Raw genomic sequence first — 19,582 nt, 5'->3', positions numbered from 1 at the left:
CTGGCATGAGGATAGCTGCCTGACAGCTTGCAGGGAGATGGAGACCCAGCAGGGAGGGGCTGCTAGACTCTGGGGAGGAAGGAGGTGTTCCAGAGGCACACGAAGGAAGTGTGACAAAGGTCATCCAGAGGACAAGGCTGACTGCTGGGGCCAGAGAGGATCGATCACGTGTGTTGGGGGCATTGTGGAAGCAAAACACAGTTCCTATGAGAGGAGCCAATGACAGATGTCTACCAGGTTTCATGTGGGGACTTCCCAGGGTTTCATCTGAATGGGCTGAGTGACAACAGGCTCTAGAATGGGCACAGGGCCTACAGCTGGCTGTGGGGAGAGCAGCAGGCTCCCCATGGGGACCGCATAGCTCAGGGAACCCAGAGAATGCTATTGCTGATAGACTAATGCATGGGGACCTGACTAGCCACTAACATTATGAGCCCCTGGAGTGGCTTGGGCTTTCCCATTTTCTTACAGGCTAACAGGGAGGTGGTTGCATGTGTCTGTCACCTGTGCACAGGGAGAACACGATGTGGGTAAGGCAAAGATGGTGGCAGGGGCCCAGGATGGGGCCACAGCATGACCTCCAGTGGTGAGAATTCTAGGTCAAGACTAATGATGGGGAAGGGGAACTAAGGAAGAGGAATTTCAAACAAGAACAAGAAAGAGGAGATCTTAGGCTCCAGGGGACAGATAGCCCATGGGTTAGGAAAGGTCTAAGGCCTTGGAGGGCAAAGTGTCTGAGAAGAGCTTAAACCCCTTTCATCACAGGGTCCTGTGCTCCTCACTAGACTTCAAACCAATAGCAGGGTCAGATTCCCTTTTCTTGACCCCGCATTGGTGTCCAGAAGAGCATGAACGGCAGGAGCAACTGTGCTGTAAGCACCTGTTGAATTGACTCAAAAGCCATGTATTTTCAATCATTGGCTGCAGAAGTTTGAAGGTGAGGGGTGTTGGAGGAAGTTAAGTGGCTGTAAAGCCTCCTCCATAAAAAACCTGCTTCTACAGAACATGCTGGTGGTGGTGGCTCTGTGTGAGCTGGCACAGAGAAAGGTGGTCCTGGTTTGGGAGGTGATGGCTCAGAAGGTGGCCTGGCTTGGGACTCCAGGCCTAGCTTGGCTCTGAGATAAAACGCTGTGTGACTGCGGTGAAGTCCCCACCCTTTGGTGTTGTGGAATATTTAACTATGGAAAGATGTGTTACATTTGTTTATACTGTGGAATATTACTTTAACTGTGTAAAGGCATGTTACATTTGCTTCTGCTGCCTTTGTTAATGATGGAAAGACATGTTACATTTGTTTCCGCTGCTTTTGTTAACAATGTAAAGGTGCATTGCATTTGTTTCACCTTGTTTGCCAAAGGCACCCTAATGGGTTTAATAAAAAGCTAAATGGCCATTAACGAGGCAGGGGAGGGATAGGCAGGGCTGTCAGGCAGAGAGAATAAATAGGAGGAGAAATCTCATCTTGAGAGAGAAGAGAGAAGAATGAGAGGAAGTAGAACTGGGAGATGCCCAGGGTCAGTCAGGCAGCCCCCAGTCAGCAGACACAGCGTGGCATATACAGAAAGAAAGGAGAAAAGTCTTGAGGCAAAACATAGATGAAGTTGAAACAGGTTAAGTTATAAGAGCTAGCAAGAAATGAGTCTAAGCTAGGTTAAGCATTCATTGGTGAGAGTGGGGTGTTGAGGTCTCCCACTATTAGTGTGTGTGGTTTAATGTATGATTTAAACTTTAGTAGTGTTTCTTTTACATATGAGGGTGCCCTTGTGTGAACTGAGATGGTCAGCTGAGATTTCCTCTTGATGGATTCTTCCTGTGACAAATACGAAATGTCCTTCTTTGTCTCTTTTGATTGATTTTAGTTTGAAATCTATTTTGTTAGATATTAGGATCGCTACACCCGCTTGTTTCTTAGGTCCATTTGATTGGAAACTTTTTTCCCAACCCTTTACTCTGAAGTGATGTCTGTCTTTGAGGTTGAGGTGTGTTTCTTGTACGCAGCAGAAAGATGAATTCTGTTTTTGTATCCAATCTGTTAGCCTGTGTTTTTTTATAGGTGAGTCGAGTCCTTTTATATTAAGGGATATTAATGACCAGTGATTGCTAGTTCCTGTTATTTTAGTTTTCATTGTGGGTGATATTATTATGTGTTCCCCCACCCTTTGGGATTTGCTGCTGTGAGATCATCTATTGTCTGTGTTTTTGTGGATGTAGCTGACTTTCCTGGGATTGGTGTTTTCCTTCTAGTACTTTGTGTAGGCCTGGGTTTATGGCTAGGCATTGGTTGAATGAGGTTCTGTCATGGAATATCTTGTTTTGTCCATCTATGGTGATTGAAAGTTTTGCTGGGTATAGTAATCTGGGCTGGCATCCATGGTGTTTTAATGTTTGCATAATGCTTGACCAGGACCTTGGGCTTTCATTGTTTCCATTGAGAAGTCAGGTGCAATTCTGATAGGTGTGCCTTTATGTTACTTGGCCTTTTTCCTTAGCAGCTCTTAATAGTCTTCCTTTATTCTGTATGCTTAACTAGCAAGAAGTCTCCATGTCATGATTTAAGAGCTGGTTTTAGTGACCCAAATGAAAAAGCCTGGTACATGTTGGGTCTTCTGCATGAGATGAGAGCTGAGATGGGAGGGATGTATTTGTGCAGCATGCTCTTCTGGCCAGGGAGGGTTGGACAGGGCCTCCTTCCTCCCTTGTGCATCCTGCTGTTATGTACAACGTTCCACAGTAGCTCCAGCTAGCTCCTCTCTGTTGGTGAGCAGGTCTTGTGTTCTTGCTTTGGGACCAGGCTGTCTTTGGGATGTCACAATCTCTACCCTGGTGGGTCAAGTGTATAAGCTTGTTGCAACTAGAGGGGCTGAGGCTGCTGGCTGCAGATGGAAAGCTATGCATTTTAATCAGCTTCATGAGTTATTATACGATGGTTCAGCCCCCAGACCTCTAGCTTCCGGGATGTTCATTTCAACTGATGGACTATCCCTTAAACCTCAATGCTTAAGGCACTGACCACTGGCAGTTATCATGAAGGCTTTCTCACAGTCAAGTCCAGGACTCGGAATGAAGAGAACAAGTCAAATATCTGCTACCACCTCTCCTGGTCCCAAGGTAGAAGGAGCTTCAGCCCCAAGGCCTGTTGCCATGTTTCTGACCCCGAAAGGAAGGCAATCTTTCTCTCTTGTGTAGCTATTTTCTCCAAATTGAGGGCTTCCCTCCAAAGGGGCAAGCTGACTCATTAGAGCCTGGTAGCTCAGGGAATTTACAGGGATCAGAAGACTCGAAAAGATTCGCAAGGTCATTCCCCAAGGTTATAAAAATAATATTTGTGAGGGAGAGGTGGCCCCTCAGTGGAATTGCCTGAGAGTTACGGGGAATCCCAGCAAGCAGTTGTTTCCAGCTGCCATCCATATTGGGACAGATGCTTTAGTGAAGCAGCTCCCTGAGGGAGGGTCACCCATGTTTCAGTAAGTTACAGGGAGCCCAGAAACATAGCTGTTTTGAGCTAGCATCCACTGCTTCCACAAGGTAGACTTGGGTGGATTTATTTCTTTGGTGTGTCGTTGGTGCCCATTTGGAGTGAAGAGATGCTTGTCTCTCTAGGAAAAGTAACACCTGACTGTGCCTGCTTCCCAGGGTGGGTGTGTGAAAACTCAGTAGCTTGAAAGAGACAAGTGGGGGAAAGGGGTGTGGTTCTGTAAATGACCCCTTCTTTCCACTGGCTGCCTCTTCCCTGATGATCTTCCCTGGGCTGCTTTCTACATCCTGGCTCACGGGCTCAGTAATGAGGAGCGGGCACCCAAAGAGGGAGCTCTCAGATTTGCCCAGCATGAGGCTGTGTGTAGGGTGTGCACTGCTGCTGCCCATGTAACAATGGCACATGGAGAGATGGGTAGGTAGGAGAGAAGGCTTCTTGCAGAGTCCAGCCAAAGACCGAGGGGAGGCGACAGGAACCTGGCTACAAGATCTAGACACATCCAAGGGCTTTCTCACACTATCAGAAGTAACAGCAGAAGTAAGCAACACTCCTGGGTTGATGCACACTTGGCTGGGAAGGAAACCTGGAAGTGTCTAATACCCATCGAGAGACTATGTGGGTCAGTACAGGGACAGAGGTGTCATAAAAGCTCTCCACTAGGCGGTCTCACAGGCCAGAGGGAAGCCATGGCTTGACACCCAACTCTTCTCTCCCCTGTCACCACCTCCTTCTCCTTCCTCCCTCCTTTCATGGCTCACATGACCACCTGTCCAACCATCCATCCACCTTTAAGACCAAGTTCTTTTTTCAAAAGATTTATTTCTTATGCACAGTGTTCTGCCTGCATGTCTGCCTGCAGGCCAAAAGAGGGCACCAGATCTCACTACAGATGGTTCTGAGCCACCATGCGGTTGCTGGCAATTGAACTCAGGACCTCTGGAAGAGCAGTCAGTGCTCTTTACTGCTAAGCCATCTCTTGAGCCCCCATAAGACCAAATTTTCCAGGCTCCCCAAGTACAGTCTGACTGTCTCTTGGTCTAGATGGCCTTTCCAGCAGGGGGCCAGAGTCCAAAGATGGTTGTGCAGGAAAAATGTAGAAACTGCTAAGTCAGTGCCTTCTGCTTGCAGGTACTTCTTATGTTCCTTTGAGCTTCAGGGCAGTCAACAGCTTTGTCATTTAGGGATGAGAGGCTGGGGCCCAACAGCTGTTAGACATGTCGGTTTGATGTGTCTGCTTCATCAGAGATCAGCATCATACCCATCAAACACCTCTTGTTTCCATGAACATCCAAAACCGTACTAGTGATTTCCCTGGCTCGGTGTCACTATTCACTGAGAACAGGCAGTGTGTGTGTGTGTGTGTGTGTGTGTGTGTGTGTGTGTCTGTTCACATGTGTGCTGAGACTTAAGTCTCCACCAGCAGGCTCACAAGCAACATGGTCCGGAATCTTCTTTCTTGTGTTTCTGCCCTGCCTATTAAAGCAGCGAGGACTAAAGTGGACCAAGGATAGGTAGAGCACCCAGAGTTACCCACTCCCTGGCTCTCTGTCTTTTCGATCATTGAACTATAAGTAGTTTAACCAAGAAGTTAATGTTAGCACTTCCTTGAACTAACACAAGCAGTTTTAAACCCCAGATTTGGCCTAAAGAGATGGGTAGGTTGCCTTAGACATATTCTCTTTTTCTAGAGATGACTGCCTTGCCTTTATTCTTCCCCGCCGCCCCGTGTTAACTTCCTTGTGAAATCTTGAATCGGATGAAGGCGGTAGGAAGCCCTAAAGGAGAAACACAGCAGGTCCAGTTCCACACAAAGAGAAAAGGGAAAAGATGAAAGACAGGCATTGGAATGATGGGCATCCAAGTTGGATCACAGTAGGGGTGGGAGTGGCCTTGAGCATCCCCAGGAAATGCCTTGAGAGGGGGCTGCCTGCTCTACCAAGGCTTGCTATTCCTCCCTCATGTACTGTTCATCCTGGCAAATCTGCCACCCCTAAAAGTCACTATCCTAAGAAGGAGTCACTGCTTGAGGACAAGAATAGCTTATCCTTTCGGACGCTGAGGCAGCGATGGGCTTTGCATGAGAACTCTGCAGAGGGAAAAGGGATGGATTTTAAATTATTCACACCAGGGCTTCTATTTTAGCTAAGACTACAGGAGAGAGACAGATAATTCAGGCCATCTGAGCCGAGAGCTGATGACCAGGGCCCATGCCACCCAGATCAAAGGAGGGGCCTATTTTTAGCGTTTGGAATGTGGGCCCCGCAAAGTTTTCTATCTTCAGCCAAACGGAGATCGTGATGGACGGCTCAGACTAAACTGGGCCTTTGTCAGGAGCTCTTTTATTTTTAGGGAGGGGGTGGATGGAAAAAAGTAAGTTCTAGAACCCAGTTTCTGAAAACCACGGACCCAGAGTCACAACATTTCCTTGTGGGCTTCTGAGGCTTTGTTAGCCAGCAGGACAAAGTCTAGAATTCAGGGCAGATAGATCTGGGCTGGGGCTCAAAAGCAGCTTTTACGCAGCTTGCCCACCTTGCTGTGTAACCTCCAACCGGGAGGAGCCACCCAGCTTCTCCTGGTCACCGTAGTAACCCCATTGTGTGGTGGTAATGAGGAAGCATAAGGTCCAGGGAAGCCATGTTATGTAAAGATCATAAAACCATGGCTCTAAGCAGCACATCATAGCAAAACTCCTTTGAGAAGGGACCCAAATTAGCAGCTATTCTTAGGGCTGCTACTCACAGTGTGTGCACAACCCGGGTGAGCACACAGCTTCCATAGAAGCTACAATAGCAGGGCATTTGGAGGGTACTGGGACCCAGCCCCCACAGCCTGGCTGTGTCCTCCCTTGTGACTTCCTGGGTTGTCTTGCTGGGCTCTGTATTCAGCCACAGAGCGGTCCGTGTGCTACTCTGCTTGGTGGCACTTTAGTCTTTGATCTGATCCCCAAGGGTCTAGTTCCCAACAGAGATGGAGAGCATTTCCCTGATCAGTACAAACGCCCCAAAGAGCAGATCTCACAAGGACTGCACAGACACCCAGAATCCAGACAGCTGGGCTTGATAAGAAAGACCTCAGATTGAAATGGGATTAGTTTTCAATGAAGGAAACCCTCACAGTGGCCTGTTGGAATGAGCCCTCCCCCTCTTAAGCACCAGCACACTTTCCTATCAGCTCCTTCCTAGAGACATTACTCTCCCTGTCTCTCTTAGCCAAAGACACTTGCCTGGGCCAAGGAAGTGTGGTGAAGTCTGGTAGGGCCTTATCTACTGCCTAGACAGGCTGTCTTCTCCACCTATTTGCCTCCTAGCTAGGCCCAAGTTCATGTCCTTTTCATGACTCAGGACGGCTGTTGCCTTTCCAAATGAAAAAGTGAAGAACGAGGGTAATTTCTGGGGTCTTTCCCCTGGAAGTTTGGTCCCTGATTCACTCCAAAATGGAGCTACTGGCCATGTGGCCAGTGCTGCAAGGGTGCCACAGAGAGCGTGCCGTCTGGTGAGAAAGGGTGGCTCTGTAATGTGTGGGTATGCGATACCTGAAGGGGGTCCTTACATCCCACCTCAGGCGGAGCTCTGAGCAAGTTTCAGAATGTGTTGATAAAGGAGGTTGAGAATGTGTGTGTGTGTAAGAGAGAGTATGTGTGTGTGTGCATGCATGTGTGTGCACTTCTGCAAGTGCACACAGCTGCCCACACACATGCAGTCATAGGTGGATAGGCAGCCTGCCCCATTTTCTGGAGATTTCGCACTTCTGTTTAGCTTTCTGGGCAGATTCTAGACCTGACTGTGGAACCATCAGGCTTAGGGGAAGTAGAGGGGAGTCCTGAGTGCTGGGTTCACAGTCACCCTTCCCCATCTCTAGGCCTAGCTCCTCATCAGTAAGAAAGAATGAATCTTGCCTCTCTGGGCATAGGAGGTGTGCAATGTCAGAGTACAGGAAATGGGCCATTTGCCCCTAGCTGTAGCTGTGCGCTGTATTTTCTCACGGCCTCAAACTCCCCTCCCCCCAATTGTGAGAATCTTAGTAACTAGTGACCAGGTAGATCAGAGAGATAAGACTAGGCCTATCATAAATTTCCCTTCCCCTAACTCTGACTTGCTGACATTCAAAATCAACCCTCGACATCCCTCTGGCCTCTTTGTGTGTTCCACCCCTCCCTGACAGGTCGATTGCTTCCGGCCTGTTCCCTTCATGCTTCTCCCAGTGACCCCTCTCTAGGCAGATCACTTCACCTGTACCTGCTCCACAGCTCCTGTCAAGTGCACATCACGAGTCTGAGCAGCTCCGTGGGCATGTGAGGCCTGAGCGAGTTAGCATGCGCTAGTGCCGGGAACAGTGCAGATGGCAGTGCCTTCGCGGGGTTGGTGGAGTGTGAGGAGCAGCAGGCGGTGTGCTCAGTGAACAGTGGCCATCTGTGTCGTCAGCAAGCTGCGCCTAGTCAGCAGAGACTGTTTCCCAAGGCTGCTGGGGACACCTCACCCCCGAGATGGATGGCTGAGTCAGAAGCTGGGTCCTCAAGGGACAGTGTCTGCATTCTTTCTCATTCTGTCAAGAGGGTGTCCTGGTCTCCCACACCAGAAGGTTCCTCCTCTATTTCTTGTTCCCCTAGATGCCCTATAAGGCAGAATCCACAGTAGGAAGGAAGGAGGCACGGGGCTCAGCAGGATGCTCTCCTGGGACAGGTTTCAGAGGTCAGGACAATAGCTTGCCTAGACCCTTAGACCTCTCAGAGTCCAGCAGGACATAGACCCACAAACTGGTAAAGGAAAGAGGTCTTTCTCTGGGCCTGCCCATCCCATCAGTCCTTAATAGTAAGACACAGCTATTTATGTGGCGTCTGCATGGCATTTGGTATTATAAGTAGCTAACAAGGACTTCTAAAGAGATAGAGTGTGGATATAGACTACACCTGAATACTGCGTATTTCTGTATAAGGCCCTTGAGCATCCCCCAGCTCTGGGTATGTGTGTGGAGGGCAGGGTGTGGGGGCATTTCCCAGAACCTATCCCTATGAGCTTCAAGAGATGACCATGCTCTTGCCACGCTGCCTGAGGGACAGCCAGGCAGGCTGTGGCTGCTTCCCAACACCTCTGCCCACTGCTAGAGAGAGGCTCAGAGTGTCCACCCTGAAGGTTGGTCCCCCGTGGAACTTTACCCTACATATCACCTTGTACCCTGCCAGCACCCTGGTTCCAGAGTAAAATGAAGAGATCCCACAAAACGGGAGCACCATCCAGCTGGGCCTGCACGGAGCAGCTTTCATATCCAGGCCAAAAACTAGGTCGCCGTTTTGAGAGCTGCTGCAGGGGCCAGGCCTCAGGTTCCCCGCAGCAGCCCCTACCTCCCACTCAGGAGGATGAGTGCAAGACAGAGCAGCTCGGTCTTCGGAGGATATTGGGGGGCGGGGTGGAAACAGGGAGCTCAAGAACCCTGCAGAGCTACTTCCTGTTGTCTGATTTCTCTTTGAAATTTATTTTGCAGCTTAGGTTTTCTCGCAAAGCCCAGGCATTTGTCGGTTTTCCTGTTTTTTCTCTTTTGAACTTTAGCCTTGGTCCTCTGAGGTGGGCACAGAGAGGCCTCTAGGTTGTGGGGAGTCAGCCACAACCAAAGGATACTGGGTGTGTGGGCCCAAGGTGGTCTTGGCCTCAGGGTCCCTGCTGGGTCTTCCTTGGCCTCTTACTTGGCCCTGAGTAGCTGCTATGGGTGTCTCCCCAGACCTCCAGGAAGACACATCATGGAGCCCATGATGCCTACAAATGCTAGCCGTGAAATAAATATTCTTTACAAATGATCAAATCTGTTAAGCCTGATTAAGCCTTTCCACAGAACTGCTAAGAGTACATGTTAAATACCATACAGGGACATAGCTAAAGAAAGAAAAATCTGGAAATCTATCAGATCTTTCAACAAACCCAGAGATAGACTTCAGAGATGAATCAACACATGGGCCTAATTAAACAAGCTTAAAAAGAAATACCGCTTTATGAATCAGTTGGGGGGAATCAGAAGCTCCCTCATTATTTCATAACGTCAAGGACTGAATATTGATTGCTTTCCTCTGTGGTGAAGGACCCGTAGGCTTGAGAGTCGTATGTCGAAACACAGATGCCACAGTGTCTGGAGCCGCTTCACCCGAGTGCAGAACACGGGGAGGGTGTGCACCAGACAACGGTGACCATGAAAGGACAATGGTGCGCTCTGGGTGGTGGGGCAGAGAGGGTCCCTTTAGTATATATGTGAAAACTGCCTGCTAAAGTCTAGAGGGGGAGGAGGAAGAGACGGGGCTGTGGGGGACAAAGGGAAAGGGGAGGGAAAAGGGGAGAAAGGAAAAGACGGAGGAGGAAGAAGGGGCAGAAGAAGAAAGAGGAGAAAGAGACGTTTTGGGGAGGAAGAAGAGGAGGAGTAAAAGGGAGAAAGAGAAATAAGAAGAAGGGAGGGAAAAGGGAGAAGGGGAGGAAAAAGAGGAAGAATCAAGACCCTAGAAACTGCCGTGGTAATGCTAAGGCTGACCTCCTGGCTCAGGTCCCACGTCTCTGGAGCATATAGCCTTCACAGCCCCCACAGCAGGCTCCCTGCTCTGGCTCCCCAGGATCCTCAGCGCCATACCCCATACCCGAGAGACACGTGTGATGCTTCCCTGCCCCCACAGTGCACAGACCTACACTCACTCTCCAGGGAAGAACACTCCTGTGGAGGGACAATCCCCACAGAGAGACAGAAAGACACTCACCACGGAGAGACAGCTCTTCTGCTCCCGGAGGATGGCCCCGAAGCCCAGGAAGCCGGTTGTCATGACGAGAGCACCAGCAAAGATGAGGATGTAGGCAGAGGCAGCAAATGTGCTCGAGGCCAAGATGCTGAGGTAACCACTCTTCTCCACCAGTGTCCAGATACCCACAGCCGTGACAGCTGCCCCACCAACCTGCAGAGACAAAAGGGAGATCAGGTGGCACCTGAAGCTTTGCCAACTGCCGCCTGTCTAGTGCCCATTGGGCACCAGACCCTCTTCGGGCACCTTGTCAATTAGTCTTCCTAAGGGTCTAAAGGAAGAATTTCTCTGTTAGCTTATAAACAAGCAAATTGAGGCTTCAGGTGCTCATTGAACTTGCCAGGCCACACACACACACACACACACACACACACACACACACACACACACACACACACCTCACATGCAGAGAGATTTCAGATCTAAGTTTAGCCCAAATTTATGCTTCTTACTGACCATGGGTAAAGACCTCCCATACCATTCTTGGTGCTCTCTTCACAGAGTGCTCCTTGGTCTCCCCCAAATCGTCCCAGAGGACCTTCATGCTGCACATGCTCACATTTGGACAGTGGGTGAAAAAACAGGTTCACTGGGGGAAAGGTACCCTGCCTGATGCTTGTTTCTAGGATGGACAGATCCGGGAGGGATGGAGAGCTAGGATATGTCCCCAGTGCCTGCTCTTTGGAAAGGTGTTCCCATTTCCTCAGATCCCTGCAAAGGATTGGGAGGCAGCTGAGATTCCTTCATTGGCATATTCCAGTTTGATCCAGAGATGGGGCCAGACAGGAACCTGCTCACTTGCTGGTCTGAGAGCTGCTTCTGAGGAAGAGTGTCATGGAGCACAGCCAGGATGTCAGCCTCCAGGGACTAGGAGGCCGAAGAGCCATCTTGGTGGGTGCGATGCTTAACTAGAATGTTAAGCATGTGTACATCACACATGCACTCCTGATGCCACATATGGAAGACGAAGACCGTTTGCCCAGGACTCACACTTCTGAATGGCTCTGCTGCCTGATCCTCGGAAGGTCAACTTCTCCCTGCCCCTTGTCTTCAGGTCCCCATGGGCTCTTTACTCCTGATAGATAGTGGAGGCTTCCTTAGAGGTCTTAGTATGGTCAAAGGCAGAGAAGAGAAGCCTGCCCCTACCCCACTCTATCTCTGCCCACACCTGGATGCTAACCCCTGTGAAAGGCTCCTCATCTGTACCATGGTGACTCTGTGGTCACTTCTCCACTCTCTGTTCTGTGCAGTCACAGACCTCAGTGGAGCAAAGCCTGGGGTTCCTCTTAGCAATTCACACACACCAGGCACCTACCTCGTGTGATTGATATGTACTCTGTCAATTTCTTGTCTAAACATTACAACCATCCTGGGAGGATGGGGAAGGGTTTATCATCTCTGCCTAGCAGATGAGAAAGGAAACCGAGGCCCTCAGTAAGGCCAGGATGACACCATTAGTTTCAGAGCTGATTCAGGGCCAGGTCTTCTGAGGACAGAGGCAGGACTGTCCTTGGATCCCACGGAGTGGGTGTGCCTGCTCCTCCGCTTCTGCTGTTCGAATGGATGATTCCTTCCGAGAACTCTTTTCTCTCCGCTGGTACCTCCAAGTGAGAGAGGCCAGCATGAGGGCACCGCACAGGGCCACAGCCATGCTGCTAAATAGAACTGGAGAGGCTGACGCTCCCACCATTGTGCAATGCATGCTGGCCCCCTTCCGGTTTTCCCTCTCTAAACTCAGGGTGTATCTCCTGATGAATGGCAGCATCTTTTCTTGGTGGAACAAACAAAAACAACAACAGCCAAAAATGATGTTTGGAGTCAGGAATCCTGGGACACGGCAGACTTTTAGAGTCCCTGTGGGTGGAGCTCATCTATGGGCCACACAATTTCTGTGAACAAAGGGTTTCCTGAGTCTGGGTGGATGGAACCGAATAACAGATGTGGCTGACTGACTAATGGCAACCCCTGTCAGTCAGCTTCCACGACCACTGGGAACTTTGAGTAAAATATTACCCCCACAAGTCCCTTATATAACTGTATTGTCTGGCAAGTTTGAGTGAGGCTCTCGACTTTGAATGATTGGTTCAGAAATGGCCCTTTAATCTCTTTGGTCCTCAGTTTTTCCACCTTTCAAGTTGAGGGAGCCTTATTAGCTTGGTGGTTTTAATCTACAGCTACTAAAGACCCCTTGAGTTACTTTCTTCCAAGGATCTTATGTATTGAGGTCTTTGCCTAACAAACACGGCACATTAACTAAGAAGTAACTAATTTTGCCTTCTCTTTCCTCTCTCCTTCAAAACAAATTATCTAAAGGCGTAGGATACTGCCGAGCAGAGATTCTGAATATTACGAGACACTTAATGTGACCATGATGAGTTATAATGCTATTTAAGAACTGAAAAACATAGTATTTAATGGGTGCAATCTCTGTAAGGAAATAGACACACATTTTCTATTAGGCAGGCTAACTCTGAATCCCTACTCTTTCCCAAGCAGGGAGTAACCTGAGCCTTCATATCTTGAACCCTCAGAAGGATAGGCTCAGATTGGTCTGGGGATAGTTAATCTGTTGGGGCACAAGAATTCACTCAGAATCTGATAGAAAGAATCACTTAGCACACAAAATGATGCATTTGGGTCGGACTGAAGTCTGCTCATCCACCATGGTCAAGACACACATCCAGGTAAGTCTCCAAGTTTTCTCCATGTCTTCAGAGTTGTGGCTACATAACCACCTGGGGAGTCATGAAAACCCAGGGCTGGAACCCAGGCCAATTAGCACCTCTGGGAGTAAGACCCAGGCAGGGACATTTGGAGAATCACAGCGCAGGTCCAAGCGTCCCGACTTTCTCTTCCCAGTAGGTGGCGCTGTGTGAAGCCCTGCAGAACACAAGCTGGCCCTTTTCCTGGGAGCAGCTGCCCCAGGGCTAGAGCAGATCACTTTCTCCCAGCACTGTCAGATCTTGCTAAGCAGCGGTCCTTAGGCAAGCTGGGTCTCCAGCCACAGCACAGGGTCTGGGAGAGATCTGGAGGGGCATCCTGGCCTGATCACGGTCTAGAAGACAAGCTCACACTAGGTCTGAAGACCTGAAGAAAGCAAGAGACTAGTCTGAATCAATGGGCCTGGGACCTCAAGGTCCCCCTCCCCAGAGAGTTCTGTATAGTAGACAAGGTAGTTACTGAGGGATCAGTACTCTAGCTAGCCATGAGAAAGGAAATGAGAGGGTCTTAAAGTCCTGCAGGGACTTTGATTTCTTGTGTGTGATTTGGTTACCTCTGAATAAGAGGTAAAAAATGCTCACTCAGTGTTGGGATGGGTTACCAGAAGGTGTCACGGGGCGGGGGGGGGGGGCAGAAGCCAGAAAGTCTGGGCCAAGTTCTTTTGGCTGTGCCATTAACTGTGTGATAGTGGGACACCAACTTCTTTAAGTACCCGTTTCTTTCTCTGCAGATTGGGCCACTGGGCAGGGGCTGTGGGGGAGGGGCACTGACCCCAGAACCCACTTTCCCGGCCGTCTGCATCAAGTCGGGTCTAAGTATTCAGTTCCTCATAGGACAGAGCTGGTCTTCTGTCAGATAGTAACTGAATTTCTCAGGCATAGCCGGTCACTAACGGGTCAGAAAATTTGTGTGATCCAGGGCACTTGGCTAACCTGAGCAGCCATCCTTTAGCCTGACAGGACTAAAGTAGAGACTTGGAGGAAAGCAGACAGAGGGTGTGAGAGCAACTGCAAGACTTTTCTCCGTCAGGATTTCACAGGTAGGGTTTCTCTGCTGGGGACGCAGGAAGGACTGTGGGGCCTCAGGGAGGAAGCCTTGGGCAGAATGCTCCGCCCTCCGTGCTGGGCAGCCCATGGCATGGAAGGCAGGAAACATACAGGGTGATGGCATATGGGGTGTGCGTGTGTGTGTGTGTGTCAGGGGCAGAGCAGGGCTGCTTACTACCTGCTCTGTGGCATTCTGGAAAGGTTTGGGGTTAGGCAGCAAGGTTGACCCATTCAGGACTGTGCTCCTCACTCATGAATGACCCCTGGACAGCCTTTTCAATGGTACCCTCACTCATGTACCCAGCAGCCCTTGCAAGGGTGCTGCTGCTGTTTCTCTGTGATGTTTGCTTGCTGATTCCACCTGCTTGCTGTTAGGCCACCTCCCTCTCCTTGCTGCACTGTCTCCCTTGGCTCTTGTCCCAGGTCATCCTCCAGCTCTTGCTCTACCCAGGGGTGGACCAGGCTACTTACCGATCTGTACAACTGACCCCAGACCAGAGCCTCAGGCTGGGACTCTCCTGCATGGCCTGGAGGCCTTTAAATGTCTGCCCTCACTTTCCTTCCTCTGTGATCTGGCTTTAATGGCCATGTAGGACAGTTCACTCTTTTTTTTTTTTTTTAAAAAAATACTATTATTTTTAAATCTTTGTATGTGTGGTGTGATGCATGTTTGGGGTGTGTGGAGAAGGGTATGCGTGAGAGTCTGCCTCCACAGCATGTGTGGAGGCAGGAGGCTAGCCTCGGGTGTTGGTCCTCCTCTTCCACTTAGCTGACTCTGCTGAGACAGGGTCTCTTGTTTGTCACTGCATACACCAGGCTAACTGGCCCATTAGCATTTGGGATTTTCCAGCCTTTGTCTTCCTCTTGATGCAAGAGTGATGGTATTGCAGACTGTGCTCTGCTGTGATTGGCTTTACATGGCTTCCGGGAATCTGAACTCAGGTCCTCATCCTGCATGCTTGCCATCCCCTGATCCATCTTCTAAGTCCATGACTGCCTCTCTTGAAGCCACTGTCGGTGCCTCTGACTGTGAACTTGGGCAAGGTGACAGGGTCTGGGTGCCTGGTACAGAGGTGGGTCTGTATCCAGGCACACTGGACTTCCACTCATCTGGCTACCGTTTCTCATCTCTCTCGCCCATCCCTCTTACACTATCCTCTTTATCCCAGTGAACGTCTTCCAAGCCCATCACAAGTGTGTACCTACTTCTAGCTTTGCAGGAGAGTTCTAGCTCCTTCCTCTGGTAGCTCTCTGCCCATCCCCTCCTGGCATGCAGAAGCTCCACCCATGGTGTGCCCATGTCAGCTGGACTTCCCCCCAGCCTACTAGGGAGCTCCCAGGAAGGCCTAGGGGAGTGCTGATATATAACGTAAGATCCATGCTTTATCATTGTCTTTTCACCAATGCCCACGGAACACTCTTAGGGCCACGCCTGCCCCTGCCCTCATGTCACTGGAGGTGACTGGGTGGAGAGACCCTGACTCTGATTACCACAGTCTAGGTTGGAAAGGAGAAGTAACCTGAAGTTGGAACCAGGCTGAGGAGACAACTGGGATGCCTGGTCTGAACCAAGCTTCATCTCCTTGGCTGCTTGGGTCTCTTTCTCTCGGGTTTGAGGGGCCACGCAGAGATGGAATCCAGAGCCTTGCATACGCTAGGCAGGTGCTCTACCTCCAGTGCTGATATATCCCAGTTAGGCCACCTTTAAGGCACGCATCCCCACTCCCCTCACTGCAGAGGGATCTCCAGCAACAGCTTCAGTTCTTACAGCACTGGTTGAACCCAGGACACACAGGAAGTCAGTGGTACTCCAGGACCGCTTGAGCTTGGAGCCTCCTAGTTGTAGAGGGACAGACACTTCTCAAACACCAGGTAGGCTCCTCTCCTAGCTCTGCCCAGGTGCAGGTCCTATTGGCTATTTGTTGACTCTGGACCAGTTCTGCGGGAGCGACTTTGTAAGGATGGGCTTGTTTCGTGCAGGCCCAGGGTGGCTTCCTACCTGCAGCTCCTCACAGCTGCGTGGTTTTAAATATGAAGAAATGAACGAACGTCTTGCTGAGCCTCTCATCTTGAGCCACATCTGCCCCTTGAGTGCAAACTCTCACAGTACACAGAGGGTTGGAGCTGCAGGGTCACAAACCGCCTCACCTTCCAAAGAAGCCGGAAGAAACCTGGTTTGGAGTCAGCCGTACCCAACACCAGCAAATGGTTCATCCCCCCATCAGCAGCAAGCCTCGTGCGTGTTTCTATAGTTACGGTCCTCACAGGAGGGTTCTTCACTCACTACACTGAATAGCTCCCCTTTAGCCTCTTGATTCATCGTCATCTTCCCCGGTATCCCAGGGAGATCTAGAGTGAGGGTGGATGCTCTTAGGGAAGGAAGAGAAGAAAGGAGGGAGGAAGGAAAAGAGAAAGAAAGTAAAACAGGAAGGGAGGGAGGGAAAAAGGGAGGGAGGGGGGATGGAGAAAGGGAAAATAAAAAGGAAATTTCATATTCTAGAGGGAGGAATTTGGCTCAAACAGAAGCGACATTTCTGTGCTCACACAACTAGAGAGACCACACTAGGAATTTTACTGTCCCATTGGATGATGCCGTATTATGAGTCGTGAACAAACTCACCCCAAATAGGGCCTTGACACCAGACCCAAGAGGCAAATCCTGCAATACCCTCAAACAGCTGCTTCACTGAAAAGTCCTGCCTGTGTGCAGGAGATGGCTTCCCCAATGCTGCCTAGATGAAGCCCCCTTCAGTTAGCTTTCCACCCTCCTGGACTCCAGAAACTGAGGCCACGTGGAGCTGGGCAGGAGTAAGTGGTTAGATCTCAAGTGAGGGTCTGCTGAGGGGATGTTCTCCAACCTTCCCTGAAGATGGCGCTCAAGTCTCCTATGTTTCTTCAGCTCCTCTTCTCAGCCCTGAGTCTGTCTCTGTCTCTGTCTCTGTCTCTCTCTCTCTCTCTCTCTCTCTCTCTCTCTCTCTCTCTCTCTCTCTCTCTCTCTGTGTGTGTGTGTGTGTGTGTGTGTGTGTGTGTGTGTGTGTGTGAAGGTGCGCATGCCCACTTGAAGGCCACAGGAGGGCTCCGGATGTCCCACGCCTCCCTTCTACCCACGTGACGGGATCTCACATTGAACCTGGAGCTAGCCTGCAGCAAGCAAGCTCCGTGAGTCTCTTGTTTCCAGCCTGCCTCTCTGACTAGCTTTGTACATAATACAAATGTACATAATACCTGTGTATTTAAACTCAGGTCCTTGTGGTTACACAGCAAGTGTTCTTACCCACTTGGGCATCTCCTCAGTCACCTGTGTTCCTTTATAGAGGTTCCCATTGGTAGCACCAAAGCCCGGGTGGACCCTCAAGGCAGGACAGGCTGTGTGTGAGATGAGGCAGCGTTCCCAGGCTCCTCCCATAGCCTGGCATAGCTTCTGGGAGGTTGGGAACAGTTTGATTATTAACACAGCTAAGCAGCTAATTAAAATAATAAATTAGAGAACAATAAAGGGGTGACAGGAGCTGCCTGAGGAAGCGGGGGGGGGGCAGAGGGGGGAGGGAGGACGAGGAGAAAAGTGCAGCTTTCCTTTGCCAGCCATGCAGGAAAGCTGGGCATGTGTGCTGTTCAGGGTCACCCAGGAGGTATGTCAATGGTGGCATCAGTGATCCCTGACTAGACTCATCCCAGGAGGCCTCAGGGGCAGTGTGACGGAAGGGCGGTGCCCTAGTCCTGCCGGGGTGCATAGAGTGGGCTCTGTGGGATGTGGGCACTCAGGACTGTGGTCTACACGTGATAAGGAGAGTGCTATTCACAAAGAGCAAAGTCTCAGGGGGCATCACACCCCTTGCAGGCAAGATTCTCTTCAAAAACAATGTTACATCCCTTGTTTTCTACCCAGGTCGTGATGCCAGAAGCTCTAAGCCCAGTGTTAGGAATGGGGAGGAAGCCGCTGAAGAGATGGTGATCACCAGCTCATCCCATCCCAGCAGGGCATCGGTACAGACCCTCAACCATGCAAGACATTTCCATAACGGCAAGTTCTAATTCGTACTGTTCAGGCATCCCCCTTCCATGTATGTAACAACAACATGAGAGTAAGTGATCTGCCTAGAAGCATGATTGTTGTGGGAAGTTTGAATGAGAAAGTCTCCCATTGGCTCGCATGTTTGAACAATTTAGTTGGTGCAACTATTTAGGAAGGATTAGGAGGTGTGGCCTTGTTGGAAGAGATGTGTCACTGGGGGTGGGTTTTGGGGTTTCAAAAGCCCACCCGTTCCCAGTTAGCCCTTTCTGCTTCCTGTGTATGGATCAGGATGTAAGCACTCAGCTCCTGCTCTAGAACTATGCCTGCTTGCCTGCAGCCATGTTCTCTACTGTGATGGTCATGGACTCACCCTCTGAAACTGTAAGTCCCAAATAAACTCTTTCTTCTATAAGTTGCTTTGGTCACATTGTCTCTTCGCAGCAATAAAATAACTAAGTCGACTGTCAGTGACTGGCTTGGTGAGCCAGGTCCCCATTACACAATAAGGACACTAGTAACACTGACTACTATAGTTGAATGGAAGGGCACTGGGGTGACCTATGCAGAATCTTTCAGTGCTGGCTGTTATGATCACCATGATGGCATCCTGGGCTCTTTGCTCCATGCTGGCTTTGGCAGAGCCCTGCAATGAAGACCTACACTCAAGACACACTTCGCATTCATGAAAGAGGGAGTTTGTTTTATTGCACTCCTAGCCTGAATGGCTGGGCCCTGCTCTGTGCCAGCTTCTGTGTTTGGAGGCTAAAGGGGGCAGCAGACTGAAAGGGTATGCAAATATAGCCTCTTGCCCATTGCCCTGTCTTATAATTCCTTCAGGAAGGCAGAAATTGTGGTGACCCCCAGGGTGGGAGGCATGCAGACACTGCCTTGTCTTATGACTGGGGTTCAGGTAAGTCACAACAATTAGACTTTGGAGTGTCTCAAATAGGAAGGAACCTTTTCTATGGAGAAGGAGTTCATGCTCTGAACATTCCCTCCCTGGTAAATTCAGTTTGAGAGACCTGAGCATCACATGAATCACAGACTTCTAGGCCTAGAACAGTGAGTAAACATCATTCCTGCTGTTTAACGCCACCCTGACTGTAGACTGTGACGCTTTGTCCTGTCACCCTAGGAGACCAACATAGTCAGACATGGGTCATTAATGTTTTTTATGCTTGTCTGTCTTTTGGAGATTATCTGGAGTAGGCACAGGAGACTTTCATGGTCAAGAAAAAAGTCTTACAAAGAAAAGTTTGACCCAGGCATGGTGGCACATGCATGCCATCCCAGCTAAAGCTAAGAGGATTGTCACAATGTGTCTGAGGACAGCCTGGGTTACAGGATGAGACCCTGTCACAAAACAAAACAACAACAAACCTTAAAATATCCAAAAAAGGAAGAAAAGGGGAGGGGGAGGGAGTGAGGTTGCTTGCTCTGCAGGAACTCTAAGTGCCCTAACTGATTTATCTGTGGTCAAATCTCTACATGTAGCCCAGTCCTCCATCCTAGGGCACAGAGTAATTTTCCAGGAGCTGTACCCCTGGGCCTCCCTGTTCCAG

At 50.0% G+C, this 19,582-nt stretch overlaps 1 protein-coding gene across 1 annotated transcript in view; it reads right to left on the bottom strand.

Moving 5' to 3' along the window:
• Tspan11 (tetraspanin 11) overlaps positions 1 to 19,582 on the bottom strand; it is a 66,909-nt gene that overhangs the window by 19,700 nt on the left and 27,627 nt on the right. The window contains exon 3 of the mRNA XM_005365277.3: positions 10,203 to 10,394. Within this exon, the coding sequence (XP_005365334.1) occupies positions 10,203 to 10,394 (192 nt within the window). The remainder of the gene's footprint in view (positions 1 to 10,202; positions 10,395 to 19,582) is intronic.

Source organism: Microtus ochrogaster, unplaced genomic scaffold, assembly GCF_000317375.1.
Source record: "Microtus ochrogaster isolate Prairie Vole_2 unplaced genomic scaffold, MicOch1.0 UNK1, whole genome shotgun sequence".
NCBI lineage: Eukaryota > Metazoa > Chordata > Mammalia > Rodentia > Cricetidae > Microtus > Microtus ochrogaster.
This window is presented reverse-complemented; position numbering and strand designations above follow the sequence as displayed.